This window comes from Canis lupus, chromosome 10 (assembly GCF_003254725.2).
Source record: "Canis lupus dingo isolate Sandy chromosome 10, ASM325472v2, whole genome shotgun sequence".
Classification (NCBI taxonomy): Eukaryota; Metazoa; Chordata; class Mammalia; order Carnivora; family Canidae; genus Canis; species Canis lupus.
In genome coordinates, this window is record NC_064252.1 from 27,933,753 (window position 1) to 27,956,049 (window position 22,297).

At 61.0% G+C, this 22,297-nt stretch overlaps 1 protein-coding gene and 1 long non-coding RNA gene across 6 annotated transcripts in view; one reads left to right on the forward strand and one right to left on the reverse strand.

The window, feature by feature from the left end:
• ELFN2 (extracellular leucine rich repeat and fibronectin type III domain containing 2) overlaps positions 1 to 22,297 on the forward strand; it is a 57,008-nt gene extending 34,711 nt beyond the window's left edge. For 3 of the 5 annotated variants that reach the window (XM_025460719.3, XM_025460757.3, XM_025460728.3), the window contains one exon: positions 14,235 to 22,297. In XM_025460719.3, the coding sequence (XP_025316504.1) occupies positions 14,724 to 17,177 (2,454 nt within the window). In that variant the 5' untranslated portion in view covers positions 14,235 to 14,723 and the 3' untranslated portion in view covers positions 17,178 to 22,297. Of the gene's footprint in view, positions 1 to 1,303; positions 6,394 to 14,234 lie in introns of all 5 variants that reach the window. The other 2 variants (XM_035696448.2, XM_049115322.1) reach the window with 1 other exon arrangement.
• Positions 8,365 to 12,484, reverse strand: LOC112668442 (uncharacterized). Its single transcript, XR_004803341.2, has 2 exons — positions 12,050 to 12,484; positions 8,365 to 8,556 (listed from the first exon to the last, which is right to left on the reverse strand). It is a non-coding gene; the product is annotated as an uncharacterized LOC112668442 (long non-coding RNA).

Genomic DNA, 22,297 nt, shown 5'->3' on the forward strand with positions numbered 1-22,297 from the left:
GAAGGCAGGTGTGAAACCCGTGTCCCGTGATGCAAGCTGGGATGGGGCATGGGAACGAGAGGATGGCCCTTACGCAGGCGTGGCTGGGGGTGGGGAAGACGTGCTCATTTATCTTGCGGGCTTCCCTGCTAGGCCCCCCACCGAGGGCTGTGTCTTGGCTGTGGGTGCTCAGCTCCCAGCGGGAGGCACTTACAGGGTGGCTGGCCGAGTGAACGAGGGAGTGAGTGGATGGGTGGTCGCTACCTAGGCCCCTGCCTGGCTGCTCCCGGGCTCTAGGCCAGGCCGTCCCAGGTGCGCCCAGGGGGAGGCTGTCTTGTGTCCTCCTCTTTTCCTTCCCACGTCTCCGGTGTGGGCCCTGAAAGGCACACCCCCTGCGGGCCTGGGCCAGAGAACTATAGGCTGTTGGGTAAAGAACCCGAGCTGTCACGGTTGTGGCGTGGCGTAGCCTGTGTTGACGAGATGAGGAGACTGAGGCCCGAGCGGGGAGGAGGGCTGTGGGGCAGGGCTGGGGTCAGAGCCCCCGCTGGGCCGCTCCCGGTGTAGCCCGGCTGTGCCCCGCCTGGCCGGGTATTTATAGTCTCGGCTGATCTATATTAACACCGGGGCCTGCAAAAGAGGCCTTTACAGCCTCTGGATCTAAGGATGGCTTTGAACCCCCCAGGGGCTGTGGAATCAGAGCTTGCCCCCACAGGAAGGGGAGAACGTGGCCTCTCATCTGTCCGTTTGCGGTCCTGGGGCTCACGCTGAGCCTTTCACCTGGAGAATCTTTGCTGGCCTGGGCCTGGGCTCGGGCCACCCTTTGGTGGGTTCCAGGTCTTTGTCTGGGGGATGTTATGCCCCGCTGCCCTCCTGCTCTGCAGGGGGACCATGTACACGGGCTGCGTGGTCTCGGGCAAGCCTCAGTCTCCCCATCTGTAGGATTGGGCCTAATTCTCTCCCAGCTTCACATGTCAGGCGCTGAGCACTCAGATGCTTGTGAGCTGGGAGTCAGTGTTTACGCTCCTCACGTCTCTTCTGGTCCCTGTCCCATGCAGTGCTCAGAGCCTGTAGGGACTGGAGTGTCCTCTCCATGGGCTAGCTGAGGCCATCGAGGACCTGGGGTGGCCTGACGTTGCCAGGGCCAGGCTGCCTGTTGGGGCACAATTCGGACTCCTGGAAGTCCGAATGTCCTAGCTTCCCAGACCCTGTCTCCTTCTCAGGGCCCGTGGGGTCCTTGGGGCAGGCCGGACTCCTCACCCCACCAACTTGGCTCCACCCCCGTTGCCACGGGGACAGCTCCACTAACTCTATGCTTCTCTTACAGAGCAGAGACGACTGGCCGCCCTGAGCGCAATTCAATTCAACAGACATTTACTGAGTGCCTACTATGCGCCAGGCCTTAGGCTAGGCACGGGGGTGGGGGAGCAGAGAGGAAGATGGGGTCCCATCCTCAGGTAGCTCTGGGCTGGGGGGGCTTGGAGAAGCTGAACGGCTCAGCACCAGGAGAGAAGCTGCATGCGGGGCTGGAAGCAGCAGAGGTACCTGGGTTCCAGTGCCTCCCTGGAGAGCTGCTGTCTCTCGTCTGTGCCTCAGTTTACCCATCTGTAAAATGGGGGTGGGTGAGGTGAGGTGGGGTGAGGCGATCTCTAGGATCCTTCCAGGATTCCATGGGGATAGAATCAAGGGATGGGGGTAGAGCAGCAAGACCACTACTCTCCCTGCACAGAGGAAATCTGAAGGCTTCTTGGAGGAAGAGGCATGAGGTCCGGGTTATAGGGGGTGGAGAAAAGTGGGAATGGCACCCAGGCTTAGGAACAGCATGAGCAGAGGCCCAGAGGACATGTAGATGGGCATCCCCACAGCTTCCCAGGTTTAAAGGGATGTCATGGGGTAGGAGCTGGGTGGGGGAGGGGCCCAAGGGTGACATGTTGGGGTGTGAGCTCTGCTCTGTGAGCTGTTCAGGGCAGAGAGTCAGGAACAATGGTCCTACTTTGTCCTGCCCCTTCTCTTCTCCTTTCCCCTGGGGTACATGTCATAGTCATGTTTCCATAGGACCTTGTGGGCAAGGTGGTGTCCGCGCCGTGCTGGGCACTTTGCAACCCTATAAAGTGGGCGTTGATGGGCCCAGTTCACAGACAAGGACATGGAGGATGAGAGAGGGAAGCTTCTCGCCCAGATCATGATCTGATCCCCAAACCCCCTGCGCTTCTCCCACTGGCTCTCCCTGAGGAGTTTTTCTGTCCTGTGTGACGTCTCCCATCCTGGGAACCCCCACCCTCCCAAGCTCTGAGGAGTGCCTGCCACGGGCAACGCAGCCGTCTTTGGAGGTGAGAGTGGGAAGACCCCCAGATGTTGTTAGCAGGTGGGCTCTCTCCAAGACCTGGCTGCCCCTGCAGCCACCCTTGGAGATGGTGAGGCGGGGTTCCTTCCCACTTTACAGATGAGCAGGCTGAGGCCCGGGGGTGGGGAGTCATGTGGCCTAGTGGAAAGTCAAACTCAGGGAAGTGACAGCCTGAGCAGGGAGCCCTGTCTCCTCTCGCCCAGCTGAGTGCAGCTGGAAGGAGATCCAGTTTCCCTGAGATCCGTGCAGAAGGAGACCCCTACAAGCCCTCTCCAGGAAGTGGAAAAGACTGGCATTGGAACCCAGACCTGGGTTCAATTTTTTTTTTTTTTTTTTTTTTTTTTTAAATTTATGATAGTCACACACAGAGAGAGAGAGGCAGAGACATAGGCAGAGGGAGAAGCAGGCTCCATGCACCAGGAGCCCGACATGGGATTCGATCCTGGGTCTCCAGGATCGCGCCCTGGGCCAAAGGCAGGCGCTAAACTGCTGTGCCACCCAGGGATCCCTCAGACCTGGGTTCAAATGCTGGTTTTGTCTTGCACAAATGGTGGGATCTTGAGCAAGTCGTTAATTACTCTGAGCCTTGGTTTCCTTATCTGTGGAGGGAGACAGCAGGCCTCCTTCGTTCAGTGGTTAGTAGATCTTTATTGAACACCTACTGGGTGCCTGGTTGGTGCTGGGCTTTAATGGAAAATCTGGCCCTCCCTCGGAGAACTCAGTCCAAGAGTAAAAGCAGCAGTTCCGATTCTGGTGGAGATGGGGAAAACCCTGGGGGCTGTGGGAACCCACAGGAGGGACCCTAACCAGACAGGTTTACTTGGCAGAGGAGGCAGGAGGGCAGGAGAGGAGAGCAGGAACCCACTACGCAGGACCCCAAGGGCTGGCCTCAGATGTCTGCTGTTGGAACCTTACCAGATCAGTAGGGAGCCAGTGAAGACTTTTGAGAAAGGGAGTGCCACACTCAGAGATTTATCCTCTAGGAGGCTCATGCTCTGCCGGATGGAGGATGAGTTGAAGGAGGCCAGAAGAGGGGAGACAGACCAGAGAGGATGCTGATAGAGAAGTTCATTTGGGGCAAGGAAAGAGGCTGAAGCATCACAGAGGGGGTGCACAGAGGCTTCCAGGTGTGGAGGGGCTGGGCAGCTGTGGGCTTCTGGCTGGCTCAGGGCAGAGGCAGGAGTGGGGAGAGGAGTGGAGGGACAGGAGGCAGGTGGTATGAGGGGGTGGGCCTGGTCAGAAGCCTCTGGAGGGGCGAGATGCTGGATGGGGCAGGGAGCAGGCTTGGGAGTTGCAGAGGGCCAGGCCGGGACCTCAGGGGAGGCCAGCGTAGAGGAGCCTGAGGGGGAGTGCATGGGAGGTAGGAGGAGAAGCCAGGTGTAGGGACTTCGGGAGGGGGATGGCACAAATCACATGTGTCGGGCACTTTGCCCAGTGCCAGGTCCACGAGAGGGCCCCGGGGCGGCAGGGGGGGGGGGCGGCGTTGCCACAAGTCTTTGACCGGCAAGCAGACCGTAGTCTGTCCCCTCGCCATCCCCGCCATCCCAAGGAGGAAGGTGTTAGGGAAGGATGAAGAGGGGAGAGCATTTGCATGCGTAACAAGGCCGAAGTGAGGGAGAGAGAAAGAGGGAACAGGAGATGAAAAGAAATTACCATACGCCAGGATCTTGTTATTCAACCCAATTTTCAAAGGACCACAGCTGTCGCACTGAGATAATCCGTTAATTATAACAGCCATTGTGCTTTGGCAATGGGAGAGAAACCAGGCTGGGGAGCAAGCAGACGGCGAGGTGGGGGTGGGTGCAGGCCTTTGGGGGGCCGGACCTGTGAGAGAGGCCAGGGGCAGGCAAAGAGGGGTGTGTTGCCCTTGAGATTGAAAGGAAGACACTGTTGAGGGGGGCCGGGCCTCATCCCCTCCTGGCCACCATCGGTAGGGCAGTGGGTGGCGAGGACCCGCTGTGGGTGGGGCGCTGTGCCTCGCCTGCCAGCCTGGCCACTGTAACCGTACTAGCGGTGGCTGACTTTATTGAGCACTTACTATGTGCCGGACTCTGCTCTGTGGCTGTTCACTCCGCCCTCTGAGGTAGGGCCCTTCTGGTCTCATTTCACAGAAGAGGATACTGAGACTCAGAGGGCACGTTCCGTGGCAGAGCGGGGATCTGAGCTGAATGTGGCCCGCCCTTCTAGAACATTCGGGGGTGGCCGTCTCTGTGGATCGCCCATGAGTTTTAGGACCAAGGAATTGGTAGCTAGGGATAGGACTCTTGAGCCCCAGCCTTTTAATCAGAGACCCGCAAGATGACAGACCCATGCTGTTGGAGGATGGCTTGGTGGCCACGCGCCCTGGGCCACGATTTCTGTGCAGCCGGCAGTCATGGGGTGCCCCCCCTGCATTTCCGGGGCTTTTCCAGCATGGACAGAGCTTCCTTGTTCTCCGATGCCACAGCTGCAGGCCCCTGGGGGCTCCCCCACCTGCTCCAGAGAAGCTAGTCTCAGGGCCAGGAGAGGGACCCCTTGCCACTGCCTGCTTCAGGGTTGGGATGGGCTGAGCCCCTGGGATGGCTGCAGACCCTGGGTGCTGGGGCCTGCAACAGACAGTGGCAGGCGGGGGGGGGCAGGAGTCCCAGGTGAGCAGAGCGAGGGGGTCTTGAGGTCTGTGGGGAGAGGGGTGGGAGCAAGGGGCCATTCCAGACACTCCAGAGCCCTTTGCTGCAGGCGCTATTCTGGGGTGATCTCAAAACTGTCCCTGGGATGTGGCTTCAGCAGCCGAGGCCTTGGGCCTCCCAGTGTCCACAGCAGCCTTGGCTGGCAGTGTTTTATGGGGGTAGGAATTATCTTTGGAGCCAGTAAACCTCAAACCTCAGCAGGAACCCCGAACCTGATCCGGGAACCCAAGCAACATCATTGGAGAGCCAGGGGTCCCCTGGGGGTGACAGGCAGAGCCAGGAGATTGTATGGGTGCTCCTCCGGTTAGAGGTCCCCACCCCAGTGGGCCTGCTTGGAGCCAAGGTGGGGTCTGCTTTTGGGTCAGAGCAGCTTAAAAGTAGAATTGATGACCCACAGAGACCAAGACTGAGTAGGCTTTTAGGATCAAGGAATGATTGATGGGTAGGTAGAGAACTCTTGAGCCCAGACTCATTATAGAGGCACCCCAAGATGGGAGAGCCTGCTGTTAGAGTGTCCCAGGGCCACAGAACAGGGAGGACAGGATGGCAGGGACTTCAGCACTCTCGGGTCCTAGACCAGGAGGCTTGTGGGATTCCCCCCACCCAACCCCAGGCCTGGGATTCTAATCATTCCCACACTGAGGTTCCCTCCGTGGCTGGGCTCATAACCTCCAAGGGGCAGCAGGCAGCCTCAGCCAGAGAGGCAGGGAGGCCGATGGGCATGTGCTTTGTCCCTGCAGGGACGCAGATCCTGGGCAGCCAGGCTTTCCAGGTGTTTCAGTGGATTCCAGAAATGGGGATTTTTGAAATGAAGCCTCCCAAGTTTTCAACATTGGGCAACTAATTGAACAAATGTTTTGGAAGCACTGTCCGGATGAAACAGGATCCCATGGCATCCCTTGACCGAGAGCCTGGTGCCACGGAGGGTCAAAGCCAACTGTGCAGGAGTCGTTGAGACCTCAGTTTCCTCCTCTGTAAAGTGGGAATGATAACGGTCCTGGCTCCCAAGGTGGTGCTGAGGATAAATGAGCTGACGTGAGAGGTGCTTAGGCCCAGCTCGTGAAGGAGCCAGGTCTGCAGCTTGCCCCAGGCTGCCCGTCCCTCCCCGGCCAGGCTGCCTCCCAGGGGGCTGCACTCTGTGCCACTAGAGCCTCCGCTTCTCCCGGTGGGCTCCTAATGTGCTACCCCGCTTTGGGATAGCCCTGAGGGTGTTGGAAGGCAAGGAAATGTTCACCCCTTGGGGCCCTGGAGGAGGAGCAAGCAGAGCTGGGAGGGCAGGCCTAGCCGGTGCCTGGTACATAGTAGGTGCTCCATAAATGTTTATTGAATGAATGAATGGAGGCCATGCAGGCAGAGGCAGCCGCGCGTGTGCAGGCACTGGTGAAAGAGCGGGTCCAGTGGAGACTGGTGAGTAGTGCCCGGGGTTGCAGCTGAGCGGGGCCTGGGGTTTGCTGGAGCCGAGGCCAAGAGGCCAGCAGGGACCAGTTTGGGGGGTTGGGGGCCAGGTGGGGGGGTCAGAGACTAGGTGGGGGGCGTGGGGACTAGGTATGGGGGTCAGGGGTCAGGCGGGGGGTCAGGGGCCAGGTGGGGGGTCAGGGGCCAGGTTGGGAGGCAGGGGTCAGGTGGGGGAGGTGGGGACCAGGTGGAGAGGTCAGACTGGGAGGCAGGGCCCCAGTGAGGGGGTCAGGGGTCAGGTTGGGGGATGGGTCAGGTGGGGGCAGGGCAGGGGGCAGGTGGGTATGTCAGGGGAGGGCAGGGATCAGCTGGAGGAGGCAGGGGTCAGCTGGGAAGGTCCTTTGAATAGCCTGGAGGATTCTGGGACAAAGTCAGAGATAACCCCTGGGATGGAACTAGGAGGCGAACTTTTAAAACAGGCCACCCTCAGCTCCGGGCAGGGGGCTCATAGTCTCCCCCAGGTGCCTGGCGGTAGGTGGGGTGGGTGCTGGGCCTCTCGGGGCTGGAGAGTGGGTACCAGGCAGTGGGCAGTCTGTGAGAGCTCTGAACCAGCGTCAGGCCTCTCTGGTTGGCTGCCGGGTAGTTTTTCAAGACCAAAGCCTTTTGGCAAAAACTCTTCCATCTTCCTGCTCGCCTCCTCCCACTGAGGCCTGGACAGGGCGTGGGTGCTAATGACGGATGCGACAGCCCCGGGAGCAGCTGGGCTCATGGGGGGTGACTCAGTGGGCAGTTTACAGAGGGCTTCGGGGATGGCCCCAGTAAACCAGGGAGACGCCAGTGCCCAGCTGTCCTCCCGCTGCACAGACGAGGAAACTGAGGCCCAGAAGGGTAAAGTGCTGACCTGCCCAAGGTGACACGTTGAGCCAGCCAACAGTGTGTTGTGACAGCCGAGAGCACCGAGGACGAGCCTGAGCCCTTCCCTGGTCAAGGTTACTGGGCTTGGGGACCAGTGCTTGTATGTTGAGGTCGTGCAAACCCAATTACCACCCCCCACCCCGCCCACTGCCCTTAGCTCTCAGCCCTTGCTGCTGCTGCTGGCGTGTTCTTCTAGGTGAGCTGGAGGCTGCATGAAGGCAGGGCCTGTGTCCGCTGCGGTGCCAGGCCCCTCGTAGGCGACTGCAGGCTGATGATGTGTCAGACGTGGGTGAGCGTGCAGCTGGTTACACGGAGTGCCCCGCCTGCCCCAGGGCTGAGTGGCCAGCCTGCTCCCCGTTTCCCGGTGACACAGATATGGATGCAGCCGCTGTCTGCTCGCCTGGCTCCGGATGGCAGGGAGCCGGGAGCGGGTGCTGAGGTACCGAGGGGCAGGAGCCAGCTCCCCCAAGATGTGGAGCAGCTGCACCATAGACTGAGCCTAACGAGACGTGATTGAATGGGGGTGGACGGAGCCCGGCACCTGGGGTGTAGCCCAAACCGACACTGCCCGGAGCTGCCTGAGGATGTTCAGGGTACTGGGGCTCCCCAGTAGTATGTGCGAAGGAAGGGGCCCCGGGGGTCTGGTCGACATCTAGGACGAGGTGAGGGCACAAGGCTGGGATGCGCTCCTGCTACTCGAACAGAGTGTGGTGCCAAAGTGAGGGAGGCAGAGGGCCCTGGTGCCTGTCCCTGCTCAGACCATGTTGGCCTGATGCTGGGCTCCAGATGACACATTTTAGGAGGGACCTTGACAGCAAGCGTGACCTGGGGCAGTAGGATCCAAGAGCTGGGGACTTGAGACCATGGCAGAGGAAGGGTAATAGAGAACGTGAGGCTGTGCAGCCTGGATAAGCTGACAATAGGGCATGAGGTAACTGATGGGCAAATATTGGGTCTTTAAGGGAGGCCGTTGGCCTTGTTTTCAGTGGCTCCAGATGGCAGTCGGACCAGTGGACAGGGGTACAAGGAGTCGGAGTTGGCATATAAGAAGAATTGATAACAATCAGAGCCGTTCCAGAAGGGTTTAAGTAGCCTCAGATGGGTGCTGAGATCCCTGTCACTAGGGGTATGCAAGTTGGGGGAAGTTGCCTCAGCAGGAATTCTGGGAAGTCCTGCGGTTCTAAGAGCTCAGGCAGGCCCTGGCTCCCCGCTGTGTGGTCTTGGGCAGATCACTGCACCTCTCTGAGCCCATTTCCTCATCTGTAAATGAGAAGCATAGGGGAGTCATGTGGCTAACAGGAAGGCTCAGCGTGTTTCCTGCAGCCTCTGAGCACCCCGTCAGCAAGGCCCCTCCCTCTGATATTATCATCCTGACTCAGTGGAGTCTGGGGTTCTAGGGCCTCCCTCTGCCCTCTGTCCCCATCTTTGGTCCTGAGCTCTTGTTCCACACACTGTGTTCTGAGCACCTGCTACATGTCCGACCTTGTTCGAGGCATGGAGGTTAATTATAGTTGCGAACAAAATAAAGCTTGTGTTGATTTGGTGATGGGAGGGGGAAGGCGGCTGGTAATAAAGAAACTAAATGGTGTCTGGTATTGATGAGTGCCCTGACGGGACCACAGCCAGCTTTGAGTGACCAGTGAGTTATCTCAGATTTGGTGTCAGGAAAGGTGGGCTTGAGGGGAGCAGTTGAGCAGAGACCTGAACCAAGTGGGGTCTGGGAGAAGAGCATTCTAGGCAGTGAGAATAGCATGTGCAAAGGCCCTGAGGTAGGAGTGTGCCTGGGGGCTGGGGGTTTGAGGAACACAGCTGGCCTGGAATAAGTACTTTCTAAAGATGGAGAAATTGAAGTCTCTCGGCCCGTGGAGCCCATCTCCTGATAGGGAGGAGGGTGCCTCCACAGTGGGTAGGAAAGCCACTTGGCAGCCCCTGCATATCCAGTCCCTGCTGTGGGCCCAGCTCTTTAGAGGAAGCTGGGGAAGGAGTGAGCCTCAGTTTTCTCATCTGTAAAATGAGGCTAATAGCACCAGTCATGCAGGATTGATAGAAGATTCGAGGACTGTACACTGTCAGGCAAAGGGATAGTTAGGACTATCTCCCAGGGGAGGAGACTGAAGCCCCAGAGAGGTCAACAGCTCAGCTTTCAATCCCAGCATCCTTTGCCTTCAACATCCATACTTCTTGCTCTCTGCCCTGCAGCTCGGGCTCATTGTACCTGAAATCCGAATGGTTTACCTGCCACTACCATTCAGTGGTGAAGGTATAATTATCCCATTTTACAGACGAGGAACTGAGGCCCAGAGTGGCCTGCCCTGGGGAACCCCGTGAGGTGGAGGCAGCGACAAGATTCAGGGTCCGGCCCCCAGAGGGCAGCGGGGTAGGAGCCCATCTCTGGGACCCCGGCCTGGTGCTGTCTTAGGGCAGAGTGAGGTGAGGCGGCTGCCTGCCCGGAGAATTCTGGCTGGGTCCCAGGAGTCCTCAGCCCTCCTAATCCTGGGTAATGGTGTTGACACGGATGGTGACAATGGCACCTCGGGGAACCTTGGCCAGCCTGGCCCAGGGCAGAGCCCGTGCCAGGGCTTATCAGCTGCTGCAAATGAGCTTTCCCCCAGTTAACCCTTACCTCCCTGCTCCTGGGAGGCCGGAATATGGACTGCACCTGTTCCCCAGATCCCACCAGCGTCCCCTCCTCCAGTGTCCCCTTGGGAGCCTCCTGCCCTGTGTCCACCGTGGCTTGGGGTTTCACAGGAGCCCGGGAGGTCTATAGGAGGCACTCACCATGCAGGTGGAGAGGCAGGTTCAGAGGTGGCCAGTCTGCTGACCCCTGCTGACCCCTGCTGACCCTGGCTCCCCCATCCCCCATCCCCTGCCCACCCCACCCCCCAGTGGGGGGACACTCAGGCAGGCTTCCTGTCCCCCCACCCCCACCCTGTTCATCCAGCCCAGAGTGCAGAGTGAGGGGAGCCCTGGGGAGCAGTCCTGTGTGCTGGATGATGTGCTGTGCAGCCTGAGCAGTGTCCCTGGGTGGCTGGGCAGGGAGCCCCTGTGGGGCAGTGAGCCCCCAGAAGGGATTTGAGGTTGGCAGATCTGGCCACCCTGCTCCTGAGCCTGACCTGCCACCAGCGGCGTGTGACCCTTCCCTGGGGTCCTGGTATCTGTTTCCCCTCTGGGCAGGGCCCCTAATCCCTCCTCTGACTTTCTAGGATTCTGAGTCTGTGGTGGCTGCATGGCTCTGAACTCAGACCCCCACCTTACTGGCCCTTCTTCTTCCTCACCATCCAAGGGTGTCCCCATGACAGGGAAATTTGAAGCCAGCTAGGCTGGGGGCCCACCCCAAGATCCCTCTACAGTATGCTGCACCCCCCAATTTTGCCACATTCCTTTTCTGTGCTGGCAAGAGAGAGGGGCACCCTTACAGTGGTGCCGTGGAGGCACTTGGGGCCTGTCCCTCCTCGGGCCAGAGGTCTTTAATTCCTGCTGCACCTCTCTGTGCCCTGAGGGTAGGCCCAGGGTGTGGGTGGGGGGTGGGGAGGCCGGGTCAGCCTGAGCGCTGCTCTTGCCAGATGCTGCACCCTGGAGCCCCTTACCCTGCCCCCCGGCCCCCAGCCTGCTTCCCTGTGGGCCAGGCCCTCCCAGGTTTAAAGGCCCTGCTTTCAACAGCTACTTTGGGTTTCTTGCCGCCCCCCCCCCGCCCCTCAGAGCTGGTCCCTGGCTGCGGTTTGGCCTGGCAGGTGGGCCGCAGGCTCCGTGCCCTCCCTCGCCTCCCTGAGCTGCTCTGCTGATTGGTTCCTGTCTCAGACGCTCGCTCTCCATTCATCTCCTTCCTGACTCTCCCGCTTGGCTCTCTTTGGTATTTTGTTTTCCTATCCTGCTCAGTCCTGGCCTCCTGTTTGCAGCGCCCCCCACCTCCCACCCCGGAGCGTGGGGTCGCTCCGCTTCCCCTGCTGGCCTGAGTGCTGGAGGATCGCTATAGCCACCAGGCCCCTGGGCTCCAGGTGCGAGGCAGCAGCCCTCCCCCACACCTTAGTGGGTGTGCAGCCGGGCTGGGGGCCAAGTGCTGCTGTCAGCACCTTCTTCCCCTTGCTGTCCGCCTTCCGTGGCGGTGTTGGGCCTCCAGGGGCGGTGGGCAGGCGGCCCAGGGACTGGGACGGAGTGGCTGACGCACACACACGGGAAAGGGTGATGGGGAGCTTCCTCCCCTTTGGTCTGAGTCATGAGAGGAGTAGGTAAGGGGAGCTGGGCCCTGGCCCAGGCTGTCCTGGAGATCATGAGGAGCAGGAGAGGGCGCCCCGGGCAGGGTCACCTTGAGGGCTTGGCTGCACACAGCTCAGAGTAGCTGGGGGTGGGGGCTTCTCTGGACTGTTTGGGAAGGGAAGAGAAGGGGTGGGAGAGGACCACCCCTGTCCCTAAGCCTGGGTGCCTCCTTCTAGTGCCCTCTCCACCCTCCCCCAGCCTTGTCACACCTCCTCAGCTTGGCTTTGGATTTCCAGAGGCTCTGGCCAGCTCAGCTTTGCCCTGCACCCCCTGCACCCGGCTGCGGGGAGCTGCCTTGAAACCCCCTCAGATCTGAAGATAGGGGGTGGGGAATGGAGGGGGCCTTCGTGTGGCTAAAGTTGCACATGTGCACACATACATGTACATGTGGAACACACACGTGCTTAAATGTGTTGACACATAAGCAGGTATCTGCCTTTGTTCCCAAGATGCCCCTACATGACCCCCTTCCCATCCCTTCACACACAAGTGAGCTCACCTTGGCCTGAGAATACTCTCTGGCAGGCTACAGGTGCCTGCATCCTGGGCGCTTGGGTGTGTATGCGCACACACGGCCGCCTGCACATCCGTCTGCTTGCACGCGTCTGCTTGCACACCCCTGCGCTGGCGTTCTGAGCTGGTGCACACCTGCACGCATACCCGCATACAAATTCGGTCCCCAGCCATTCCCAGCCGGATGTGGTACAGACAGAGGGCTCTCTGGCAGGGTGAGCTTGGCATCTCAGCCTCCTCCTGTACAACCTGGGTGCCTGTGGCAGGGGAGGGAACTGAGGGCCTACGGAGCCAGTCGCCAGGTCAGATGGCAGCTCGGGTCTCCAGACTCCAGCCCTGAGGCTGCACGGCGGCACGGCCAAGGACAGGAATGCTTTCTGCTCGTGGGTACCCGTCCCTGCCTGACTGCCTTGTGCCCCCTCATACCCCACCTGCCTGTCCCCCCCCAGTCCCCCCGCCGATCCCCATCCAGCCCCTCAGCCTGAACCAGCCCTGCGGGGGACCAGGAGGTGTGAGTTCTCCTCACCTAGAGGTCCTGATCATCACAGCTTCTGTCTCTGTGTCTGCCTTTGATCCGAGAGGTCATCAAATGCCCTGTTCACCTGCCACCTCCTCAACAGGAACTGCCTGCCTGGACTTGTTTCTCTCCCTGCTTCCCTTTCCTCTGTTCTAACCCTCTGGGGCTCAAGGCTGTAAATTGGTTTTGCTTTAACAGCAAAGGTTTAATACTTTTTTTTGCCCCTTTTCAAAGCACTCTGTCTTCCGGAGTTTCCCAGGAGGAGGAGCGTGAGGTAGAGGTGGCTCTTGTGAACAGTCTCTGGCTTGCTTTGTCTGAACATGGATTTCTCTGGCCCAGTCTCATGTCCCTGGCCACTGCCCAGGGTGAGGGGTGGGCACACTATGCTCTTCCCGCAAGTCGAGAGAGCCTGGAGTGGGAGCTGGAGCCACGTGGGGCTGAGCGGCCCCTGTCTGGCTTGCTGGGTGATGGGGGCAGGTCTCCCCTGGTCTGGGGCCCAGTCCCCACCTGTGAAACGAGGGTCTGCTGGCTGCGTACCCTGTGCCATCAAGTCTGCTCCTCTGCATCTCGGGCTTCGGCAGCATGGCTCCCCTTACTTCTTCCCCATCAGATGGCTGGGCAGGCATCTGGTCCCCACTTTACAATGTGGAACACATTCAGAGGTGGTTGGCTCCATCTGGCTAATTGGGCTGGGTGGAGGGGGCTCCAGACCTCCTGACTCCTGGTGCCTTGGGAGCCTTGATCCTGGCCTGAGCTGTGCTGTGGGACTAGGCGCAAGTCGCTGCCCCTCTCCGAGCCTCTGGCTCTCCAGCCACGGAGGGGATCCAGGGCTTCGGCCACACTCTTTGGGACGGTGCCTGCTGCAGGCCTGTGCTACAGGATCAGGGCCCTCTAATGGAAAGGGAGGTGATGCTGGGGGTGTGTCTGGCCTCCCAGACTCTCACCCTCTCTCCCTTGGCTCTGGTCCTGCTTGTAGAAATGAGTTCTCCCCATGCCCTCCCCCTGTGGGAGACCCCGGCTTGGGGGGGGCACGGTAATGCTGCTGTGCTCCCCCTCCCCCGTGGAAGCTGAGACAAGGGAATTATTTTTGGAACAAGAGCGGTTACACAACAAATGAATTATTTATCTTTGGGTATGGAGGGGAGAAGGCATTTTGTTGGGCTTCTTAATTCCTTTCCTGGATTGGAAGGTGCCTGCCTGGGTATGTGGTCGTGTGTGTAAGGGCCCATTTGTCCAACAGAAGACTGTGGGCGTGGGTTGCATTCTGGCTCACGTGAGGGCATGTGGGTCCTTGTGCAGGCAGGTGGATGAGTGTGGACAGGAGTGCTGAGGTGTGTGTTGTGTATGTGTGTGCACACGCATGCACCTGACCTGTCACTGTCCTGTCTTCCTTCTCTGCCCACCGTCCTCAGATTCTGTCCCCTTCTTCCTATTCCTTGTTTCTTGTCTCCTTCCTTCCAGACCTCTTGACCCCCTCCTCCCTCTCTCGCTGCCTGCCACCCTCCCTTCTTTGATGCAACAGGGACCCCAGAGTGCTGCTGAAACCAAGGGCCCCCGGGGGAGGGGTGGAGAAGGAGCAGGGCCCCGCTGGAGCTTCACTGGGGCTGCTCTGAGCCTTCACTGATCTGTCCCCCCTCTCGGTGCTGCCTTTCAGGAGCCAGGAGACAGATGGGTCTCTTCCTTCCTGTCCCGTCTCTCAAGCTCCCTCCTCAGAGCTTCATTCTCCAGCCTCCTGTGGGAATCGTGGGAATCGTCTGAAGTTTGAGCCTAGAACCAGAGGAGGAGGAGGAGGAGGAGGAAGAAGACAAGGAAGAGGAGGAGGAGGAGGGAGAGGAAGTCTTGAGAGCCCGTGCACCTTTCCAGAAACAGGCGGTGGGGGTGCGTCCCAGGCCCATCCTCGGTGGCCCACGCCTGCCAGTAGCACCCCTGAGAGGACCCCCCCCCCACCGCCGCCCTCTACCGCGGTTGGCACCGGCCGCGTCTGCTCCCTCGGGGGGACCCCTGTGCCGGGGGTCGCCCCCAAGATGGTGGCGGCCCCAGGGAGGACTGTGCCGCCAGCCCCAGCCTCCCGCTGCTAGGTCCCCTGTGCCCCGGGCCCCCCTTACCCCAAGCCCGGCCTTCCAGGGGGGCCACGGCCGGCGTCATGCTGCGCCTGGGGCTGTGCGCCGCCGCGCTGCTGTGCGTGTGCCGGCCGGGCGCCGTGCGCGCCGACTGCTGGCTCATCGAGGGCGACAAGGGGTACGTGTGGCTGGCCATCTGCAGCCAGAACCAGCCGCCCTATGAGACCATCCCGCAGCACATCAACAGCACCGTGCACGACCTGCGGCTCAACGAGAACAAGCTCAAGGCCGTGCTCTACTCCTCGCTCAACCGCTTCGGGAACCTCACCGACCTCAACCTCACCAAGAACGAGATCTCTTACATCGAGGACGGCGCCTTCCTGGGCCAGTCGAGCCTGCAGGTGCTGCAGCTTGGGTACAACAAGCTCAGCAACCTGACGGAGGGCATGCTGCGCGGCATGGGCCGCCTGCAGTTCCTCTTCCTGCAGCACAACCTCATCGAGGTGGTGACGCCCGCCGCCTTCTCTGAGTGCCCGAGCCTCATCAGCATCGACCTGTCCTCCAACCGCCTCAGCCGCCTGGACGGCGCCACCTTCGCCAGCCTGGCCAGTCTCATGGTGTGCGAGCTGGCCGGCAACCCCTTCAACTGTGAGTGTGACCTCTTCGGCTTCCTCGCCTGGCTGGTGGTCTTCAACAATGTCACCAAGAACTACGACCGGCTGCAGTGCGAGTCCCCACGCGAGTTCGCCGGCTACCCGCTGCTGGTGCCCCGGCCCTATCACAGCCTCAACGCCATCACCGTGCTCCAGGCCAAGTGCCGCAACGGCTCGTTGCCCGCCCGGCCTGCGAGCCACCCCACGCCCTACTCCACCGACGCCCAGAGGGAGCCCGATGAGAACTCGGGCTTCAACCCCGACGAGATCCTTTCGGTGGAGCCCCCGGCCTCGTCCACCACAGATGCATCGGCGGGGCCCGCCATCAAGCTGCACCACGTCACCTTCACTTCGGCCACCCTGGTGGTCATCATCCCGCACCCCTACAGCAAGATGTATGTCCTGGTCCAGTACAACAACAGCTACTTCTCCGACGTCATGACGCTCAAGAACAAGAAGGAGATCGTCACGCTCGACAAGCTGCGGGCGCACACCGAGTACACCTTCTGCGTGACCTCGCTGCGCAACAGCCGCCGCTTCAACCACACCTGCTTGACCTTCACCACGCGGGACCCCGTCCCGGGCGACCTGGCGCCCAGCACCTCCACCACCACCCACTACATCATGACCATCCTGGGCTGCCTCTTCGGCATGGTCATCGTGCTGGGCGCCGTCTACTACTGCCTGCGCAAGCGGCGCATGCAGGAGGAGAAGCAGAAGTCGGTCAAGGTCAAGAAGACCATACTGGAGATGCGCTACGGGGCGGATGTGGATGCCGGCTCTGTGGTCCACGCCGCCCAGAAGCTGGGCGAACCTCCCGTGCTGCCCGTGTCCTGTATGTCCTCCATCCCCTCCATGATTGGGGAGAAGCTGCCCACCTCCAAGGGGCTGGAGGCTGGGCTGGACACCCCCAAGGTGGCCACCAAGGGCAACTACATCGAGGTGCGCACAGGCGCGGGTGGGGATGGCCTGGCCCGGCCTGAGGATGACCTCCCGGACCTGGAGAACGGCCAGGGCTCGGCCGCCGAGATCTCCACCATCGCCAAGGAGGTGGACAAGGTCAACCAGATCATTAACAACTGCATCGATGCCCTGAAGCTGGACTCGGCCTCGTTTCTGGGGGGTGGCGGCGGCAGCGGGGACCCCGAGCTGGCCTTCGAGTGCCAGTCCCTCCCCGCGGCCGCCGCCGCCGCCGCCGCCTCGGCCGCCCCCCCTGGGGCGCTGGAGCGGCCCAGCTTCCTCTCGCCCCCGTACAAGGAGAGCTCCCACCACCCGCTCCAGCGCCAGCTGAGCGCCGACGCCGCCGTGGCCCGCAAGACCTGCAGCGTGTCGTCCAGCGGCTCCATCAAGAGCGCCAAGGTCTTCAGCCTGGACGTGCCCGACCACCCTGCCGCCGCGGGGCTGGCCAAGGGCGACTCCAAGTACATCGAGAAGGGCAGCCCCCTCAACAGCCCGCTGGACCGGCTCCCGCTGGTGCCGGCGGGCAGCGGCGGCGGCGGCATCCACCACCTGGAGGTGAAGCCCGCCTTCCACTGCAGCGAGCACCGGCACAGCTTCCCGGCGCTGTACTACGAGGAGGGCGCCGACAGCCTGAGCCAGCGCGTGTCCTTCCTCAAGCCGCTGACCCGCTCCAAGCGGGACTCCACCTACTCGCAGCTCTCCCCCAGACACTACTACTCAGGTTACTCGTCCAGCCCTGAGTACTCCTCCGAGAGCACGCACAAGATCTGGGAGCGCTTCCGGCCCTACAAGAAGCACCACCGGGAGGAGGTGTACATGGCCGCAGGCCACGCCCTGCGCAAGAAGGTCCAGTTCGCCAAGGACGAGGACCTGCACGACATCCTCGATTACTGGAAGGGGGTCTCGGCCCAGCAGAAGCTGTGACCCTCTCCTTCCCGGTGAGGCCGGAGGGGGAGGGCTGGGGGCTCGTGGGGAAGGGCCCGGCGGCCCGGCCGGGGCGGGGAGGGGGGTGACGGGGGGCGCTGGGGCCGAGGCCGAGGAGTGGACGCACACGCACACCCGCACGCACGCACCCATGCACACACCTGACCACCACCTGACTGTGAACAACCACCACCCGACAATAACGGACAGGAAAACAAAGACACGTTCTCCTTAAAGTTTACACACTGATACCGAAACCAGTCGTCTTTACTGTGCTGCCCAGGGACTCTGCTGGGGTGTGCGGGGCTGGGGGGCGGGGCGCAGGCCAGGAAAGAAGCTGAAAGGGGGTGTGGGTTCCGGGGCTCTGGGACTAGGGATGGGTTTGGGGGCAGAGGAGTCCGGGGCGGGGAGAGGGTTCCCCTCTCCCACCCCCGGCTCTGGGGACAGGTCACTCACATGGAGATTTAGCACCAGGCAGACACTGGGCATCATTTCCTTTCTTTATGGCTGGGGAAACTGAGGCTCAGAGAAAGGAGGTGATAACCCCAGGGCCACACGTGGCAGGTTAGGCCCTTGCCCAACTTCCCAGCCCCATGCTGTGTCCCCGCCCTTCGTCTGCCCGCCACCCCCTTCCGGAGCTGTGGTCTCCTGGGGCTGAGGAACTTGAGAATCAGGCAGGTGCTCTTCCTTTCTAGAAAGCCCCACAGCCATGCCCCCCGCCCCAAGTGTGGAGCTGTGATTCATCACACTGGGGGTCCTTCGCCCCCTTGCCAGCACCCAGGAGAGATGGGAGGTCTTGCTTGCGAGAAAGGAGCAGAGGCACCAGAGGCACGGGGCCATTCCACCAGCCCCCTTCAAGTGTCTTCCAAGTAGCCTGGGAGCTGCTTCTGGGGCCTGAGGAGAGAGCAGCGGGCCAGCTCCCACCGCCTCTCAGGTGCAGGCCCCCTTGCCCCACCCCCCAGCCTCTCTGGGCCCCTAGGGCCCCTACTCATCCCAGAGGGCAGCAGTGAACTGTGATGCCTGGGAGCAGTGGGGAGGCAGGGTGTCACGGGGGTCTCTCTGCCTGTGCCCGCACGTCCTGGCCTCCCGCCTGCCTGACCCCCAGGTGGGACTTCGGGGGCAGCATCTCTCGGCCTGCCCAGGGGAAGGAGGGCTTTCCCAGGCTTACTCACCCACCACTTCTTGGCTGCCCTTCCCTCCCCACCCTCTGGCCAGAGGGGCTCCCATGTTTCCATGGAAATGGCCGCTCCTCCCCTTGCAGACCCCCACCCAACATCGAACAAAGCACAAACAGTGAGCACCACCCCTCCCTGCTGGGGGGGGAGCGCAGGCAGGTTCTTGGGGCCCCTCCCTCTTCCTGGCCAGCTTCTGTCTCCATGGCAACCCAGGGCCTGGCAGTTGGGACTGTTGGGCTCCTGGGGGTTCTCTCTCAGTGTGGGCGGTGGAGGGTGGTAAGGGAGGGCAGGGCCAGGTGGCTGTGGCCTCTCTCACAGCTAGGGGCTTTCAGGGATGAGTCTGGGGGCTGGGGGAGGCTGACCTGGGGTCCTGAGGCTGTGGGGGCTTGAGCACACTGTCAGGGTGCTGAGGGGCCCTTCACCTTTGTTTAGGACGTGGGCCAACGGGCGGTGGGGACAACTATAGCTTTGCCCACCTGCCAATGTGCTGCTTGGCTCCCCACCCACCTCAGGATGGGGAGGAGCCCACTCAGCTCCCCCCACAGCCCTGTTGGAGACCCCTAGCCTCTGGCCTGTCACCCCGTTGGGTTTCTTGAGATTTGGGGAGTGTGGCTGTGGGGTGAGAGTGGGCACTGGGGTGGGATCAAGACCTGTACTGTGTGTAGGGGGCGGTCCTGACCAGGAAAGCTAGTGCCATCTCCTGGGCTGGGGTGGGGGTGTCTAGCGACCTTTCTGCCAGGGGTAGGGTCTGGGGGAGGTCTTTTGGAGGGTTGCCAGGGCTCAACGGAGCGCCTCTCTTACACCCACTTGGGCGACAGACCAAGCCCAGGGCTCACTTTGGGAGTGACATTTGCAAAGAAAGGACTGTTTTTCTGGGGAATAGAGAGGAGGGGGCCAGCAGGATAACGCAGAGCAGACCTCCCTCAGCCCCTGAAACCTGGCCCCCCCAACCCCTCCTCACACCAGATTGGCAAAACTGAGAACAGCAAGCAGGCAAAGCCAGTGGTGTGAGAAAGCAGATTCCTGTTATATTTGCATGACGATTTTACTGTATTTTTCTGAGCAAACATCTGTCGTGTATGTGCCAGTTTGTCCAGACTCCCAGGCCCCCCTCCCGCCACCCCCTCTTGCCCACATTCCCTCTGTTGTGATCTGACAAGCAGCTCTTGAAACCTGGGGAGGGACCAGCTCTGCAAAAGACCCAAAACAGGTGCCACCGAAACACAGCCCCCACCCCGTACCCGTCTCCTGTCTTTCTGAATGGTGGATCCTGCAAGCGTTGCCTCACCCTGTGGGTCCCAGTTTCGTGCCCTCCTCCTTCCCCCTCCTCCCTGCCAGAGAAGGGTAGCCCCAGGGAAGGGAGCATGGGAGGACCTCTTTATCCCACTTGCTGCCCTTCTCAGATGAAGATGGGGGGTGCTGAAGAGGGAAGGGCTGGGTGGTTTGGCCATCAGGTTGGTGGGGGGACAGTCACACTGCTGAATACTGGGGGCTGAGAGCTCAGGGCTTCATGGGTGGTTTTATGGGGAGGCTTGGGGCCCTGAGTGGGGGGGAGCCCATGGAAGGAGCTGGGGCCCAGGGTGGCCTGGCCTCAGTGGAGATGGAGCTTCCCCCGGGGAAGGAAGGGAGCCTCACCCTTGGAAGGTGCGGGAGCCCCACCCTTGCCATTCCCCCATCATTCCTGGTTGAAGATGACCTCTAAAAACCGCAGGCCATCTTACTTTGGGGGCTTTAAGGCTAGGTCTCCGTCTTAATGGCGAGGGTCTTGCCACCTTGGGAGGCAATCAGCCTTCACAACCTAGATCGCGCCAACCTTGGAGACAGAACAGGATCTAACTTGGGCCTCTGGCCTCCCAGCCAGGCTGTATCTTCAGCTGCCCAGCCAGTGCCCTCCACCTGGGAAAAGTGCCAGTGCACCGTAGCCCACCTTGGAGGCTTTCTTGCATCTGTGTCCTATATCTTCCTGTTCAGGATACTTCTTCTCCCAGCCGTGAGCAAAATACGAGACACAAATGAACATTCCCGTTGAGGCGTCAGGCTGGCCGAGGCCCTGTGTTTGTAATGGCGATGAGCACGGTGGGCCTGGGCCGGAGCCTGGGCAGGTGGGGAGGGTGGGCAGGCAGGAGGGAAGGGAAGGGGAAGCTACTGGGCAAGGCGGAGGGCGAGGAAGAGGAGGAGATGTGGGTGCTGTACCCTGGACCTCCTGAGGAGGCCTCCTTACCTTGGGTTGTGCCTGGGCTTTGCTGTCACTGTCAGAGCATCTCCAGAGGAAATTCCTGGGTACCTATCGCTGGAGGGTGGCACCAGGAGGGCTACTGTCACTGGGAGGGCTGGCGCTGCTAACCCTCTGTTGGAGCTAATGGTTTTCCAGAAGGGAAAAGCAGAGGTCGGGGGCGGGAGGGTACAAACAAAAAAACACCTTAGTGTAGTGTAGATACCTCCACAGGGGTCCCAGGGCCTGCCCCTACCTGCGGGAGGCCCCTCCCCTCTGCACGGCTCCCAGGGGGCCAGGGGACAGTGCCAGAGGACTGTGGAGGCTGCCCCCAGTCCAGGCTGGGGGTGGGGTAGGGTAGGGCTATCTGTGGGGTGGTGGGAGTGGAAAGACCCACGGGACAGCAAGAGTAGGCCTGCAGGGCCCCAAGGGCTGGAGGGGCAGGGGAGAGGCTGGGCCTGGCCCTGGGGCTCTTTCAAGTTGCGGACTAGAAGCCGCTCAGCATCCCCACTCCTGGAAATTTGACAGAGAGGGAACAGAAGCTCAGGAAAGGAAAGGAAGGAAATCTTCTAGGGTCTCGAAACCAGATAGGGCTGGACCGAGTCCAGGAAGGGGAACCAGGCATGGGGACCAGGAGTAACAGGCCCTAGCTTGTAAAGGCCTCCTGTGCAGACAAGGGACAGCCACAAAATGTTCCCCAGTGGGGGACACTGTGTGGAGAATTAAAAAATAAAAACGGAGGGGATGGTGCTCAGGGCATGGGGGAGGGGCTCAGGGCACCCCTCTGACAGGGGCCCGGCTGGGAGGACTAACCCACCAGCTGCAAGGACCAGACCAGAGGGGAGGGGGTGAGGCGTGGCTGGGTGTCCCCAAGAAGCTCCTCAGGTGTCCCCACCCCCTCTGAGGGAGCCTACCCCACCCCACTGGTGGCTGAGCAGCGGGGGGAATGGGGCTCTTTCTGGGTGGCAGCACTGGGGGTGTCTGACCCTGAGGGGCCTAAGGGGGCAGGGCTGACCCGTGCCCAGGGGGGCTGGCGGGAAGGCTGGGGCTTGCTCGATCCATCCCTCCCCACTGAGGCTTCTGCTCCGCAGTGCGCCCTCCGTCCCAGGAGCTGCAGGGCTCCTTGTCCTCCATCCTGACCCACGTCCTCCCACCTCTAAGACAGAACCAGTATTTACACTCTTTGCCTCTCCTGCCTGCCTCAGAAGCCTCATTAAAGGTCCCTCACTGCTGCTGAGCTGAGGGAGAGGAAGGGGGTGTCAAACGGGGTGCGTGGGAGGCTGTGGGCTTTCTCTTGCTTCTTGCCCCTCGCCCAACAAGCACAGGGCTGGACAGGGGCAGGGGTCCCTCCTGGCTCCCCCCTCCCCTCCTCCCTCCGTTGCTCTCTCCCTCCCCCCACAAGGAGCCACCAGCCCCGTGGGCACCTGCGGCTGGCTTGGCACCTGGTTTGGGTACTGCAGAGCTGGACTCCCGGCCCTGGGCTATGAACCTGTGACCCCTAGCTGTGTGTGGACCTTTCCTTCCTCGGGGGGGGTGTGGCCCAAAACCTCTCCTTTTCTTCTTTTGGGGGGGGGTAATAACTTCATTTATTTTCTCTTCCCTCTATCTGCCTCTCCCTCCTCCCGATTTCCTGTTTTAAACTGAATGGCACGAAATTGTTTTCCTCAACTCGGAGATTCCTGTATGGAGAGAATCAATTTCTATATTTGCAATAAATTTCTTATTTAAAACAA